At 48.3% G+C, this 16,479-nt stretch overlaps 1 protein-coding gene across 5 annotated transcripts in view; it reads left to right on the plus strand.

The window, feature by feature from the left end:
• Positions 1–16,479, plus strand: part of MARCHF8 (membrane associated ring-CH-type finger 8) — a 585,276-nt gene that overhangs the window by 65,276 nt on the left and 503,521 nt on the right. For 3 of the 5 annotated variants that reach the window (XM_069240426.1, XM_069240425.1, XM_069240429.1), the window contains exon 3: positions 4,724–4,834. In XM_069240426.1, the coding sequence (XP_069096527.1) occupies positions 4,724–4,834 (111 nt within the window). Of the gene's footprint in view, positions 1–4,652; positions 4,835–16,479 lie in introns of all 5 variants that reach the window. The other 2 variants (XM_069240427.1, XM_069240430.1) reach the window with 1 other exon arrangement.

Raw genomic sequence — 16,479 nt, forward strand, 5'->3', positions numbered from 1 at the left:
CCTGCCAATTTGATTGTCTGATATGGCACTCTCAAAGGGCATGCAAGAACCCCCTCCCCCACCACCATCGCAAGCAGTCAGAAGACTCTGCTCTCCCGATCCTGTGCAGATGGACACAGTCAAAATAGAGCCGGTGGAGAATTTTGAACTGAATAAGCCTCAGCCTCAACATTATAGCCACTTCCCTATGGTGCATTAATTCTGACTCCCAATCCGTATCATCTAGTTCCCCCACTTAATTTTCCCAGTTTCTCCTCTGTGCCTTCAGGGAGTCAGGAATGTTATTATTTATTGTTCTATATGTGTAAGAGACCACTGGAATTGGGCACTGTTGCAGACTGAGATGCCACTGCAGTAAACCTTAAGGTTACGCAAAAGACTTATACATTTGTAGATGGTGTTAAGCAACCGAGTGTAAAGATCATAGGCTTTTCATCAGATTATTTTTAGAAGGTCCTAATTGCAATAGAAGCAGTAGTCTAAATTTCAACTTATTATTATTTCATTAGTGTTCTACCAAAATTGTGGATTTGAATGCTGGCATGGGGTTGACCCTCTGGCTTGATAAATGCAGACTTCACTATTGAAAATCAACCTTCCGTCCTTTCACTAATGCTTTTCAGTTACTTGATTGTACTGTGTCGTAAAGTGTGTGACTTTACTCACCTGCAGGGGTATGCCTCAGGGGTTTTCTGGGTCTCAAGTGCCTCCTGAAAAGCAACTACCATTAGGAGCACTCTCTGCCACTTCCTACCCATCCTATGGTCCTTTCTATATTAAGAAAGTGGTCTGGGGTGCCACCAAAACACACTTGTGTGTGTTACATCCCCAAGAGTCACAAGTTAAAGCATAATCAGTTTGATAACATTGAAGTCCTTAATAGTGTTCTCAGGGTATATATCTGATAGACTCTTCTAGTTGCAGATTCCTTACCTTAGAATTTTACCCCAGGCGTCGGACTGGATCCGGAGATTTTTTTCTTCGAGCAATACCCTTGTGCGTCGGTAGGTAGCATTGGTTGACTCCGCAGGCGTCGTTGGCGTTGCAGTTGCTGTGATGACGTCGGGAATAGTACATGGATGCCATGGACGCCGCCTCAGTGCAGTGACGTCAGTTCTTTTCTCTATGTGCCACACGCTGATCCGGAGAGAGCTACTCTGGTCTCTTTTTGACCGATTTCAACCCTTTTTTTGAGTTTTTTTGGGTGAGTTTTTGGTTGCTTGAGGACTTCCCCAAAAGACCGGTTTCAAGTCTTGCGAGGACTGTCACCGCTTGATGTCAGTGACTGATCCCCATCGGGTCTGTTTGTGGTGCCTGGAGAGCAATCACGACCCGAAGTCGTGCTCCGAGTGCTGGGCCTTGCATTCGAAGGCCTTAAGAGAGCGGTCCCTCAAACTCATGGCAGCCCGGCGCGCTACTCTGCATAGGTCCCAGTTTTCACTTGAGGGGAAGGTCTCGAGACCGCTCTCGGAGGCACCACCATTCGTCTTCCTCGAAGTCTTCGGGCCACGATAAGAAGAAGAAGTCTAAGAGGTCTCGTCACACTTCGACTTCACCCCGTCGCTCGGCTAATGCGACGCGGGAGGAGCGTCGACGCTCGAGGCATCTGTCTTCGGAGCCTGCTTCTGGGTCCGCTCCACGCTTCCCCGAATTTCCGGGAGCCGGAGCAACCCATGCCCAATAGTAATAGTTTTATGAGGCCATGCACCTCATTTTTGGGCAGACCGACCCTGATATTGCGTCTTCGGGCCCAAGGGGTTCAGTTGGGGAGCCTTCGGGTTCTGCCCGGCGGCTTCCGTTCTGGCCACTGAGGTCTCCTCTGAATCCGCACCAATGCTGGTCGCACCATTGAGACCTTCCCCAACATCGGTGGTGCCCACCATCGACGTCGACCCAATCCTCATCCCAAACGCCATCTGTCTTCGATGGAGCCTTTTTGCCCCAGGTCTGATTCTGACCCTTTTTCTTATGGGTACGAATTTGGGGAAGGATTGGAGGGGGTCCCTGGACCCTTATGAATACCAGTATGACCCTAATTTGGACTGGGCATAGGAGTTGGGCGAGGCCAGTGGCCTGGAGACTTCTCCAGATGCTGGCATGCTGTTCTCCTCCTACCGTGGCTACAGCGGAGGGAGCAACTTTTTTATGGTAGTAAGTAGGGCGGCTGAGGTCCTTGGCCTTGGGCTGCCTACTGTTCAGGTCAGGTCAAATCTCCTGACGGAGGTGCTTCAGCCAAGGGCTTCCACATCTGAGCCCCTTCTACCATTCAGTAAAGCCCTCACTGATGATTATTGGGTACTTGGTTCAGACCCACCACAGGGGCTCCTGTGAACAGGACTATCGCACTCTGCCATCGGCCCGCCCTGAACAACCCTAAATTCCTGTCCCAGCACCCCACGCCTGAGAGCCTTGTCATCCAGGCTTCCTCTTCCTCAGGGGCATTCCTTTCTGCACCCCCGGATAGGGAATCAAAAAGGCTGGAACAGTTTGGGAAGAAGATGTTTTCTTCATCCAGTCTTGCTCTGCAGTCTGTGAACACCGCATGCCTTTTGGACCTCTGTACCCACTCTCTGTGGGATATGGTCACGCAGGTTCTGCTACAGCTCAGTCCCTCTGGCTTTCCACTGCCCCTCGCCCCCAACAGTCCACCTTTTGCCCCTTTCGTGGCCAAGGAAGGGGCTCCCTGTCGTGTCCCCATCCCAGCCACCGTGCCACCCATGCTGTTCAGCCTCTGCGTGGCCGGGACGTGGGACAGGGAATGAGAGGTCTGCTCAGTCCACCCCTGCGAGTTTCCAAGGCGGCACTCTCTCGGAGACGCTTTTTGTCTCGAGTGGAACTCCGGCCACCTTTCTGCCTATTGAGCTTCTGCCCAGAGTTCTCAAGAAGATCAGGGACGATTCTCCAACCGAAGCTGTCCAGTTTCCGCCTTCATGTGTGGAGATTGAGCGGTGGCAGTTGATGGCTTTTGACCTCCCACCCGAAGTCTGTGACGTTATCTTGGCAGCCAGGCGTCCCTCCACCAAAACGGTATATGCCTGTCGGCATACATTTGTGGCATGGTGTACCAACAAATCTGTTGATCCCCTCTCTGCTCCTTCTTCTAAGGTTCTTTTGTTCATCCTATCTTTAGCCCAGCATGGCTCTGCTTGGGCACCCTTAAAGGGTATTTATCGGCTATTTCGGCCTTTCTTAGGTTACCTGATCAGCCATCACTCTTTAAGTCTCCTAATGTCAATCGATTCCTTAAAGGTCTCACCCATTTATTTCCTCCCACTCCATTTATCATGCCTTAGTGGGACCTCAGTCTTGTCCTTACTTTCTTAATGTATACTGCACAATTGCCCTTTACGGCTCCTCACTTTCAAGACTGTTTTTCTTGTTGCCATCACTTCTGCTCGCAGAGTGAGTGAGCTTCAGGCTCTTTCTTCAAAACCCCCATACTTGCCTGTGTACCCTGACAAAGTGGTGTTGTGCACTAAGGCTTCCTTCCTTCCCAAGGTTGTTACGACCTTTCATGTAGGCCAGTCCAGCACCTTGCCTACTTTTTACGCACCCCCACATCCTTCCCATGAGGAGGAGAGCCTCTACCGCTTGGACCCCAAAAAAGAGCGTTGGCCTCCTATCTAAATTGTGCTAAAGATTTCCGGGTGGACCATCAACTCTTTGTTGGATTTGTGGGTGCGAAGAAAGGGAAGGTGGTGCAAAAATGTACCATCTCTGGATGGGTACTTCTTTGCATCAAGATGTGCCGCGCTTTGGCCAAGAAGCAAACCCCCTGAGGGCTTGCGCGCTCATTCCACCAGAGTAACTGCTGCTTCCATTGCATTTGCATGCAGAGTTCCTGTCCTGGATATCTGCCAGGCAACTATGTGGGTATCTCTGCACACGTTTGCTAAACATTACTGCCTAGACAGTCAGGTCCATCAGGACAGCTACTTTGGTTGTTCGGTCTTGCAGGACTTTCTAGTATGATCTTGGTTCGCAGCCTACCTCCGAGGATGGCATTGCTTGTGAATCTATTCTAAGGTAAGGAATCTGCAACTAGAAGTCTCTATCAAATGTACAAGTTACTTACCTTCGGTAACAATATATCTGGTAGAGACATATTCTAGTTGCAGATTCCTTACCGACCCACCCATCCTCCCCGCTTGCGAACTGATTTCTAGGGACCGGGATTCCCCATTCAGGACCTTAGCTCTGGCGCACCAATCTCAGTGTTCTTTGGGCTCTGCGCTTTGGCGTGGAAAGTCGTTAAAAGAAACTGACGTCACTGAACTACTATGCTAACAATGCCCGCAGAGTCGATCCACGCCAGCTACCAACGCGCAAGGGTATTGCTGGAAGAAGGAATCTCTGGATCCAGTCTGATGCCTGGGGAAAAATTCTAAGGTAAGGAATCTGCAGCTAGAATATGTCTCTACCAGATATATTGTTACCGAAGGTAAGTAACTTGTACATTTATTCTCTTACACTCCTTATTGATGATAGATTTACGATGTTTAATATGAGTCATGCAGGACTTCAGTGAGACAAATACTATTGTCACATTGTATTTTGAAGTACAACTTTACTGTACCAAAATAAGTGGTCAAATATATGTAGCAATTGGTGTGCTTCTGGACTTGCCACAAATGTAGTCTTTTTTTCTGCAGGTTCAAGCGAGGGCAGTGGTACAAAATGGGAATTTCAATACAATTTTAAATTGAATGAGATTATTTAACAGGAGGCTGTGATGAACATGCCACTGCATCAGATCTCAGTTATTCCTGCTCGAGATGGCAATTTCTGTAAAATCTCCAAAATCAAGACCAAAGACAAGGAGCGAGAAGAACAGGTAAACATAAATATTTCCCTTGGACAGTTAATAGTTATAAGTCCACCTTAATTCAAAATGTACAGTATGTTTTTTATTGTGCATGTATTTTCTATATAATATCTATTAAGAAAACTAGATTAATATATGTAGACTGGACATTGAAACTGCACTGCTACACTCCTCTGAGCCACACACACACATATATATGTATTAGGAGTTGCAGTAAATCCAAACTGTGATGACATGTATTACACATGAATAACTAACATGACCAAAATGCTCTGGGAAATGAGAATATGTGGAATTAAGTAAAGACTGCGTGCAATAGTAATGTATCAAATGAAGTGCAAAACAATACCTACAAGGTTTAAAAATGTAACAGTACATCACAAAGGTAGAGTTGTCAAAGTGAAGAGACATACTCAAGTGCTGACAAAGACAAGGGCATTGCCTAATTGGGTCTGTCTGTTACGGCAAGACAGGGCATTGCAACAAAACCACTGCTCCATCGAAATCAACGAGATAGGATATAATAATGTGCTTCACCAAGCATCCTATACTCCAGATCCCTAGAATCACCCCCATACAACCAAAACACTCACACAGAATTCTCACAACACATAGACACACCCTAGTGCACATCCCATTGGCTATCACAGAAACGTCAAACTCAGAACACAGATTTCATCACATTCTCATTAACACTCACTCTGCAGCAATCCAGGCATTGCAGACTTGAACACCAATCACAAGTTTGATCCTCTCTTCCGCACACAAACATAGGTCATCCCCACATCATCACACATTCAAGAAATTTATTCTTCCCACAGACTACTATGCCCATCACATTGATCTTGCAAATAAGAAGGGAGGAGGCTTTGCTGTCATCCCTAATTCGTCTTAGTCCTGCAGTTTAGGGAAGAAAGTAACACTGAAATCCATGGAGCTGCTGACTAACCATTCTCCATTGACTGCACCTCAGACCCCACCTTCCAGCTCATCTACAGGCCGCCCAGGCAGAACAAGGTCTTAATTGATGAGTTCCCAAATCTTTTTGACATTTGATCGATCCATCATGTCCACATGCCTTCTCGAGTGACTTCAACCTCCCAGATAACAGAAGCTTTAATAAAATACTTGACACCCCCTCAGCCCCATAGCCACATTCAACATTGTACAGCATGTCACCCAAACAACTCACTCCAAAAGCCACATCCTCAACCTCTTCTTCCCAACATCACCAACAATCTAATGCACACTACTCCTACCCATGGACTGGACTGACCACTTCATCACCCCAACCCCCCTTCTCAGCTTACTACCAACAGTTCAAGGTCAACCCAAAAGGGAACACTAAACCTTCAGATCCTTCAAAGACTTCTCCTTAGACAACCTACTGCTTGAACTCATCTCTCACCTTGTCAACTCCATGTCCATAGACCGCAGGGGAAGATAATCCATGTCTCCCGATGCTGCTGAACGTCTGTGCTGCCATTAACATAGTCAGCCATCCTACTTTCATCTACACCTTAGAGTCTCCAATACTATTAACTGGCAATGTCCTTAACTGCTTCTCCTCCTGCCTTTCAAACCAACAGCAGTTCATTCACATTGGCACCTCCAGGTCCCTAAAGATCTCTATCACATGCTGAGTCTGCTAGGCTTCTGTATTTTTCACATTTCATCTCTCCTTGGGGCACTACTCACAGATAACAGCATCAGGATTCTGATGATGAAGAAATCTACTTGAAAGTGTCCTCTGCTTCAGACATCCTGTGCCTCAGCACTGCCTGCACCTCATCCAGATCTTGATGTCCAGCACCTACATGAAGCTCAACCCAACCAACACAGAAATCCCGTAGTCTCCCAAGAAAGACAAGCAAGAAACCGTACAAACCTAACCTTAAAGGAACCTCAACGCTTTTGAACCCCAACTTTAACCGAATGCCAGATCACTTCTGTTCACCTAGTAGACTAAACTCATCCTAAAAGAACACATTGCCAAAAAACAGCGCAGTACCAGCTTCCTATTCTAAAAAAAAAAAAAAGAGAAATATTTTCTTCTTGAAAGCATTGTCAGAACTGCTATTCAAAACTCCTACTCTCACATTTGGTGGTAATAACTGCTTGCTTCATGGCTTTTCAGACCCCGTACTAACATCCCTTATGTGCATTCTAAACACTATAGCATGTCTCTTGCAGGTCTTGTAGAAATATGATCACATCACCACCACCTTGATGGAGCTCCATTAGCCCCTTTGCTGTTCTGCACCGTGTTCAAAACCAGCTGCATCATTTACAAAGCCATAACAATCAGTATCCCCGCTTACCTTGCAGTCAAGCTCACAAGTTCTGGTGACTTTGACTCATTGGTGGATCTTGGCACTTGTGAAGCCATGACCTCTCACTCTGGAGATCAAGAAGTGAGAAAAAAAGTAACAACAGGGCAGTAGCCTCAAACTGCCTTTTGGCTAGGTTTGTGGTATACAAATACAACATACATGCATCCGTGCACACCTGAACTACTGGTTTGTTTGCAGTGAAGTGTGTGGCAGATGAGGAGTGAACTTAATGATGCAGACATTATAAATATAGTATAGTGAACACTTGAATTGAGAGTCCTAAATTTAACAAGCATGGAAATTAGAGAGAAAAAATTTAAAGCCTGGCATTTGTTATGGCCAAATGGCTGTTGTGATGCTGAACACATTTTTACATTTCATTATGAACTAAAGGAATGATACAGGAAAGGTGGAGGAATGCAGAATGAGACTGTCCTTTGTGTAATAGGCATAATGTCAAAACAAGCCTTTCTATTACTAGGATTTCATTCTTGAGAATAAACATGTGAAACATTGTGCAAGTACACCACAAACATTGTAGTCATTAACTTCATTGGTTATTCATTGAAGCAGGCAAAAGAATGGGACTGGAGCAACATTTTTGATCCTGATCGTCATCTTCAAGGTTGCAAAAGTCATAAATAGATCAACATTTCTATTTCCAGATTTTGCATTATGTCAGGAAGTTGACAGCATCCGAAGGTGGCCGCCACTTTCCATATTTCAAAATGTGACATTTTCATTTAAAGGTATTTGTTATTTGAGAAATAGATTCTTAGCACACTGTGCTATCCCTTATGGTCCTTCCTATGCACTGTAGTTAAGATGGTGTCTGCACCTAGTGAGGAATGTCTGACTAGAGTTCAATTGGGGTATGGTGAACCACAGTCTGATATTCTTCAGTAGTAGTATCAGCTGGCAGGAAAGTTGGAACAAATCAGGGCTCAGGCTTTTCCTGGAGCATCAGTAGTGGAGGTCCGCCCCCTTGTTTGGCTTTGGTGCATGCAACAGTATGGCACCCTGCCCTCTGAGAGTCTTGCTAATGTGTTGTCACTGTTACAATGTTTGTTGGGTGATCTGTTGTGCCAGTGCTAAACCTAGGATCTTGTTAGAAACATGGGGCTGCTAGTTCAGGTATATATACTGGCCCTTTATCCCAGTAGGCCTATTTGACATCTTAGGCTACTTCGAAATAGATATTTACAATCTCTTAGAGCAAATGGACCATTCTCTGGGATGGTTTTATGTGGTTTCACTTGTGCATATTTAAGCACTTTCTTCCTGCGTTGCTTTAAAAAACATTTGTTGGTTGTCAACACTTTGAAATTCAATTCAAAATTACTTTTATTCGTTTTTTAAGAAGACCACCATAAAACATTTTTTTTTTTTTAATTCCTGAAATTAAAAAAATGAAGGCAATATATATGATTAGAATTATATGCAAATTATTTCTTGCCCCAACAAATAACCACATGACCAATACACCCAGGTAAAATTTTCAAAACCAATCTATCTTAAGGCCTAGAAAAAAATCATCATCTGCCTAAGGAATTCCTTCTTATAGCCATTCTGTGTAGTGACAAGAAACCATAAAAAATATGTTTAAAGTGTTGAAAAAATGGGGAACCTCCTTGTTGTGCCTCATAATGAACCATCCCATTACTAACTTTCCAAATGTATACAACAGGTGGTATTTTTTAATATTGTGATTATTTCTAAGGTAGCTCCCAAGTTTTAAATAAATTGTCCAGCTGATCAGGGCAAGAAGGATAATATAGGAGACAACCTGAAGGATAACTGTGGATTATGTACTTCAAATTTCGTTTGAGCTGAATCTCCTTTATATCAGCTTAGCATGAAGTTGCCAAGAAAACTGATTTAATTATTATTTTGAACACGCCATACCACGCTACTGTTTCTCACTTTTGTGTGTCCCCCCAATTCTTGAAAACCTAATGGGTCATACATAGACCATGTCTTTGTGTTATTGCTAGTGCTCCCTGCAATCCTCCTCCAAATATGTACTTCAAGCGGGCTGTAAGTCTGTGTTATGGAAGTGGTAGCATCATTTCATTTTAAACATTGTCATGTTGGAAACTCTACCGAACACCATTGAGGGGATCAGAACCAACAGTAGTTGGTATTGACTTTCTGAAGAGAACTAAGTAGGCAGAAACCAGTCTGGCCTAATGGTGCTCCTGTCTTGAAGAGACCTTCTTTGGCATTTTGGAAGAAGACCAGGAATGATTTGATATGGCAGGTCTCTTTCCAGAGTGGCATAGTGAGCAAAAAACGATGGATTCGAGTGAGGTTTGAGCGAGGCTGAGATGAATTTAAACATTCCTTTGATCACTTTGTTCTCTGTTTCTGTAGATGACCTAGGTGCAATAGGAATACCTAGATGTGGGTCCTGTGATCACTGTGCCACAGGATTCAAGCTCTTCCTTACTGACCGATCTAAGTAGGCCGAAACCGATCTGGCCCTGCTTGTGTTCCTTTCTGGAGGGGACCAGTCCCATCAGTTTGGGCTTGACGGTTCCTTTTGGAGCAGGGCTTAGACTGATTTGCTTATGACCATACATATAACTCTCTGTCAAGAGTTGCATTGTGTGTGAAAACACCAGGCTGGAATGTGCTATGTACGATAACCAGTGCATGAGATTAATTTAAGAATATATCACTATGGCCCTCAATATGACATTGGCTGTAAACTCCGAATACCGCTGCGGTGTCTGCCGCCAACATACCGCCGCAGTGGCGAACATCCGTCCGCCAGATAATGACACAAACACACAAAACCAACAAAAAATAGCCACGACCACGAATCCGCCAGACCCACTGAATGTGATAAACTGTCAGAACTACCGCCCATTCCGTTATGCCACCAATACTACGCCCTCCAAATAATGACCCACGAATCACCACAGTGGACATTCAGCGGCGGTAAACCATTGCCGGTTCACACCGCCACGGCTGATAAGGCCACCCAAATACAAAACATGACAACATTGACCAGAACCAAAAACCCACACCTGAGACAAATGCACACCCACCAACAGCACTATAAAACACACACATCACCCACAATCCTTTGCTAACACGACAAGATGGCTACACTTTACAACGCTAATACAAAAGAGAACTGCGCACACATATCACAACTACCTATTCATCCCACATGCTCCACACACCCCACCACATCACACATCACCCTCTGCACAACCTACACACACCACACAACACCCATGTCCCCACAAAGGCAACCCCGTTTCACCGATGAGGAGTTGCAGGTCATGGTTGAGCAAATATTCAGGGTAGAGCCACAGCTGTTGGGAGCACAGGTCCAGGAGATATCCATTGGCAGGAAGATGGAGCTATGGCGGAGGATTGTGGAGAGGGTGAATGCCGTGGGACTACATCCACACACAAGGGACGACATAAGGAAGAGGTGGAACGACCATGGGGAAAGGTGCGTTCCATTGCAGCAAGGCACCAGCTCGCCATCCAGAGGACTGGCAGTGGACCCCCACCTACTCCCCCACAGCTGACGGCATGGGAGGAGCAAGTCTTACCAATCCTGCATCCTGAGGGTCTCACTGGAGTCGCCGGAGGACTGGAAACTGGTGAGTCAACATTTACTACCTATCACCCTCCATGCCACCACCACCCCTCACCCTGACACCCATCACCCCACTCCATCCCACACAGTGCACCAACATAATTAACAAAATTAAAGGCCAAGCCCTGCATGCCATACTCGATGCATGCACTTCCCTTCCAGCTCTGCATGTACACACACCACCAATGCATGCACAGCATGGACAACTTACAATCCCACAATACATCACCATACACAAACAAAGGTGGCAGGGCAACAGCAATAGGATAGGGAAGCTGGTGATGCAGAATATGTCACAGGCATGTAGCATAGTACACTATTTGTATCCCCACAGATTCCCCAACCAATCTCAGCGGCGAGGAGGTGCCACAGCAAATCAGTCCCCCACCAGAAGATGCCTCTGGATCTGGATGAACTCTCTGGCCCATCAGGGACCACTGGTCAGTCGGCTACCCTATCCAACACCCAGTCCACTACAGAGCCTCCCCCCTCAGAATCCAACACCACAGCAGTCACCCAATGTCCCCAGACCTCTGTCTCCAGGAAATGTCAATCAGAAGTGCACCCACCTGTACAGGGACCCTAGTCCATACCTCACAGGCAAGACAATGAGGGTCCTGGGGTCATTGCCAGTGGGCACACTGTTCAGGGGACATATGCACAGGGTGTCGGGGACGGTCAGAGGAAAGCTGTGCGCCAGGGGAAGGTCAGGGCCAGGGAACCGACTGCCCAGGAGGCACTCACTAATGTACTGGGGGCTTACCATCAATCCCAGGACAAGATGGGTCAAGTGATAAACATCATGCAGGAGAACCAGCGGCTGCAGGGGGAACACCACCAGGAGATCAAGCAAGAATTGCAGGCTCTGAACACCACCATGGCCTCCATTACATGGGGTGCTGGGTGACATGGCCAACATCATGAGGGACTGCACCGTACACCAGGGTGCCCCTTCCACTAGCCTGTGTACTGACCAGCCCTCCACATCAGCTGCAGCTAGTGGACAGGAGGCCCTGCCACAGGACCCACAGGCCACCAGCACCCCTCCCTCTGCAGAAGATGACCCACCCCGCAAACAGTCTCTGTGACCCAGACAGACACCAGAGACAGTTACAAAACCAAGACCACCGCCAGGAAATGAGACCCTCCTAAATGTCCCCATTGTGTTCCACTGTGTCACCTTGTCCACTTTGAACTGCCATTGCTCCCCTTCCTATACCCCCATGGACACTGGACCTATGCTACAAACAGACTGGCCCACTACACTGGACTATTCCCAACCATCACCCCACTCTATTGCACTTTGCATTGAATACACATTTTTAATAAACACCCTTGGACACAACTTGAGTAATAGTGCTTTATCTGAAGGTAATGTCCAATGTATAGAACTGTTATAAACTGCATGATCCTGTGTAAATGTCCAGTAATATGTTGATCCTTCCTACAAATGTCTCAGCAGCCTGTACACATCACAGCATTACACTGTTGTAACCACAGCAACATCTGCAATAAGGGAAGGCATAGGTGACAGTCAAGTTGGATGCAAATGTAATGACTAGCCCTATGTTACAGCCATAACACTGAAATGGAGAAATGTTTAGTTCAACAGTCATACCTGAGTGTTCTTGGAAGTACTGCTGGATCATATGTGTCCTGTTGTCAACAACCTCCTCCTCCTCCCCTTCCTCCTCTTTACTGTCCTCAGTGTCCACTGCTGCCACAGCTGCATTGCCACCTCCCTCCTCCTGCAGATAGGGCACATGCCGTCTGAGGGCCATATTGTGCCACATGTAGCACATAACAACAATCCTGCAGACCTTCTCAGGGGCGTAACATAGGGATCCACCTGTCAGATGGAGGCACCTGAGCCCGAAGGTCCTTTCAACAATCCTCTTGGTACCCCCATGAGTATCATTGTACCTATTCTGGTCTCGGTCTCGGATTCCTAACAGGGGTCAGGAGCCAGGACAGGTTTGGGTAGCTGGAATTACCTGCAAGAAATGAGGGACACGCATTAGCCCTGACACCTGAAGGCATACACTGACATACATTGAGTGAGTACTCAGTCTGTGCCTCTGTAGTTGTGCCATCAGCTGTGGCATCAGCTGTGGGACGCTGTTATTCCTCAGGACAAAGGCATCATGCACCGACCCAGGATACTTGGCAGTGACGTGGGAGATGTACTTGTCAGCAAGGCACACCATCTGGACATTGAGTGAGTGGAAACTCTTCCTATCCCTGTACACTTGTTCATTGGCCCTGGGGGGGGACTAAGGTATTACGGGTGCCCTCATTGGCCCCAATTACATGCAGTATATGCCCCATTGCATAGAATCCAGCTTTCACAGAGGGTAAACCATCTACCTGGGGAAATACGATGTAGCTGCACATCTGTTTAAGCAAGGCAGACAAAACCCTTGCAAGCACAATAGAGAACATTGGCTGTGACATTCCTGGAGCCAAGCCCACTGTCACCTGGAACGAGCCAGTTGCCAGGAAATGGAGCACTGAGAGTACCTGCACAAGAGGGGGTATTAGTGTTGTGCAACGAATAGCAGGTAGCAGATCAGGCTCAATTGTGAACACAGCTCTGTGATTGTGGCCCTGTCCAGATGATAGGTGAGTATGATGTGCCTGTCCTCGAGTGTAGCCAAGTCCACAAGGGGTCTGTACACGGGTGCTTGCCTCCTCCTCCTATTCCTCCACAGTGGATGGTACCTAAGGGACCCAAAAGTAATAAGGGAGTGACAACAGGAACCATGAACACACTACAGCAGTGTACACAGAGCATGCTTGTATGTTGGACACTGAAGTTGTATAGGTGAGTACATCTGACTACAATGACTTATTAATCTGTACATGTGTACTAGCATTAGAAAATGGCAACCACCTGTCCTGTATGTAGGGACAGATGGAAGTGACCTCACTCCTCTGCCGTTCGCGTCATGGCGGGAGGCGGTCTTCACCACCGTGCAGTTCCTCATTGGCTAACATGGCCCTCTATGGAGTATGGGAACCAATGATGATCAACGCCGGCGGTGACGGTGTTCACCTCCATGGATGTGACTGCCATTTTATTTCTACCACTTCACTTGATTCCTGACTTTCCACAGGACGACATCTCCACTGCATGTGCTGCTGTGACCTGTGTCTGGAACCTGCCATGGCACAGGCAACAGAGGAAAGGGCCCCAGCCTTTACGTTGGAGAGGCATGTGGATGGGATCCTACCCCTGTATGGGCCTCCAGACCAACAGGTGAGTACATCATGGGTACGTTGCATGCAACATGGCTGCATGGAGATGTATGAGTGTGCTAGTAGTGTGTCATTTGGGGGGGTATGGCTGGTGGCAGTGTTAATGTAGGGGTACAGGTCATGTGTGTGCCTGAGGAGGGGCTAATGCAGTTTGTAGGCCATATGTGTGTGACAGGCTGGATTGTCTGGTTTATGGTGTCCCATTGTTTGTGTTTCCTCTGCAGGTTAGCGCCCATCAGAAGAAGAGGTTGTGGCGTGCCATCACCAAGGAAGTGCGGACCCTGGGGGTCTATAGCAGGTGGAGCACCCACTGCAGGAAACGGTGGGAGGGCCTGAGATGCTGGGCCCGGAAGACTGCGGAGGCCCAGCTGGGGGTGGCCTCCCAACGAGAGAGGGGTGCCCTGATGGCTTGCAAACTGGCAGTGACCTACCCAGAGCTGGAGGGGCGCTTGAGGGCATCACAGCAGCCACAAGGGGGTGAGTACAGTGTGTTTTTGACAACCATCTCTGTTGCCTGGCATGGGATTTGGGTGCAGGGTACTAGTCAGTGGATGCCTCAGTATGTCAGTTTAGACATTGCCGTGTGGTCCAGCTTAGGTCAATAGGGTGAAATGCATGTTCTTGATAGCTAGGTAACTGGCTTTCCATGGCAGACAAGGCTTAGTTGGCTCATACCTCACTGTGGTACTTAGCCAATGGAATGCCAGTGTGGGCCATATTGCCCATTCTAAGTCTCAGTGTGTGACAGTGATGTGTATGCTATCTGTGCTGTTGATGCTGTGATTGACCCTGTGCTCCCTTTTTTCTCCCCCCTCTCTCTTCTTTTGTCAACCTGTCTATGTGTGCATTAGCATCATCTTGCAAAGGAGTGGGGCTCCGCTGAGTGAGGGAGCTGCAGCCCACGGGACCCAGGAGGCAGAGTCCGCCGAGGGGACCAGTGGGACGGAGGGTGAGGGGAGAATCACGGCGGGGGCAGGAGCTGATGCAACTGACTCTGATTCCTCCTCCGATGTGAGCTCCCTGGTGGTGGCAGACACCTCTGGGACCACCCCAGCTACAGGTTCTACCACCTCTCCTGTACCAGCAGCGCCCTCCCAGTAGACCCCACTGAGATGCCCGTGCCCGCTCACCCCGGAGGGTGGGTATCTCTTCACCCCAGGCCCTGCCCCAGTCAGCCCTGCTGCCATCAGTGAGGAGGCTGTTGACCTCCTGAGATCCATCTTCTAGGGCAGTCAACCATTGTGAATGCCATCCGGGGGCTGGCATCCCAGATGCAGCAATGCAATGCCTTCCTGGAGGGCATTCATGGTGGCTTGGTGGCCCTACATAGATCGTTTCAGGCACTGGCCTCTTCACCTACGGCAGCCAGTGTCCCTGTTTCTTCTGTCCCTCCTCCAACTACCACTTCCCAGTCCCAGTCTTCTCATCCCAACCCATCCCACGCACACACTCAGACAAGCATGCACACAAAACATCGCTCAAGACATGCACAGACAAACACAGGCAGCAAACTTCAGTCCTCAAGCACTCACACAGCCAACAGACAGATGCGCACACAACATCATCCACTGTCTCGCCCTCCTCTTCCCTCAGTCACATCCGGACTCACACCTGCATGCACTGAATCAACAGTGTCTGAATCTGCCACCTACACAGCATTTCCTACAGTCACAACAGCAGACCCGCAGACATGCACCCCACACACCATATGCGCAGTCACCACCATCACCACATGATGCAGCACACCCACCTCACTTGCAGACACCACCACAACATCCATCCACATGCCCTCTTTGTCCTCCCCCACCTTGTCTGCCCCCTACAAAGACACACAAACGCTCACACTCAGACCCCCAACAGCCGTCCACCCCACACATGCAAACTGTCCATGCACCTGCACCCAAGTCCAGCACACCACCTCCTCCAACCACTCCCTTTACCGACACTCCCATTCCTCCTCCCACATCCCTTCCAATTGGCCCTAAGAAGCTTTTCCATTCAAGCCTTGACCTCTTCCTTCCCCCTGTACCCTCTGTCCTGCCCGTAAGAAGAAGGTCCCACCCCCCAGCCCCTTACCTCAAGCACCCAGTCTGACACTATACCACCCCCAAAGTCTCCAGCTGCCACTAAGGGGCACATGAGTGCGACGCCAACCCCCCGCCCCAAGTACACTCCTCCACCCCCAAAACAGAGGACTAAAGTGCAGCTTCCTCCCAAACAGACAACCAAGACCATGGAGCCACCTCCAAAACCTAAGGCCAAGGAGACCCCTCCCCGGACCAAGGCCAAGGAGACCCCTCCCCGGACCAAGGCCAAGGAGACCCCTCCCCGGACCAAGGCCAAGGAGACCCCTCCCCGGACCAAGGCCAAGGAGACCCCTCCCCGGACCAAGGCCAAGGAGACCCCTCCCCGGACCAAGGCCAAGGAGACCCCTCCCCGGACCA

Source organism: Pleurodeles waltl, chromosome 6 (genome assembly GCF_031143425.1).
Source record: "Pleurodeles waltl isolate 20211129_DDA chromosome 6, aPleWal1.hap1.20221129, whole genome shotgun sequence".
NCBI classification, from domain to species: Eukaryota; Metazoa; Chordata; class Amphibia; order Caudata; family Salamandridae; genus Pleurodeles; species Pleurodeles waltl.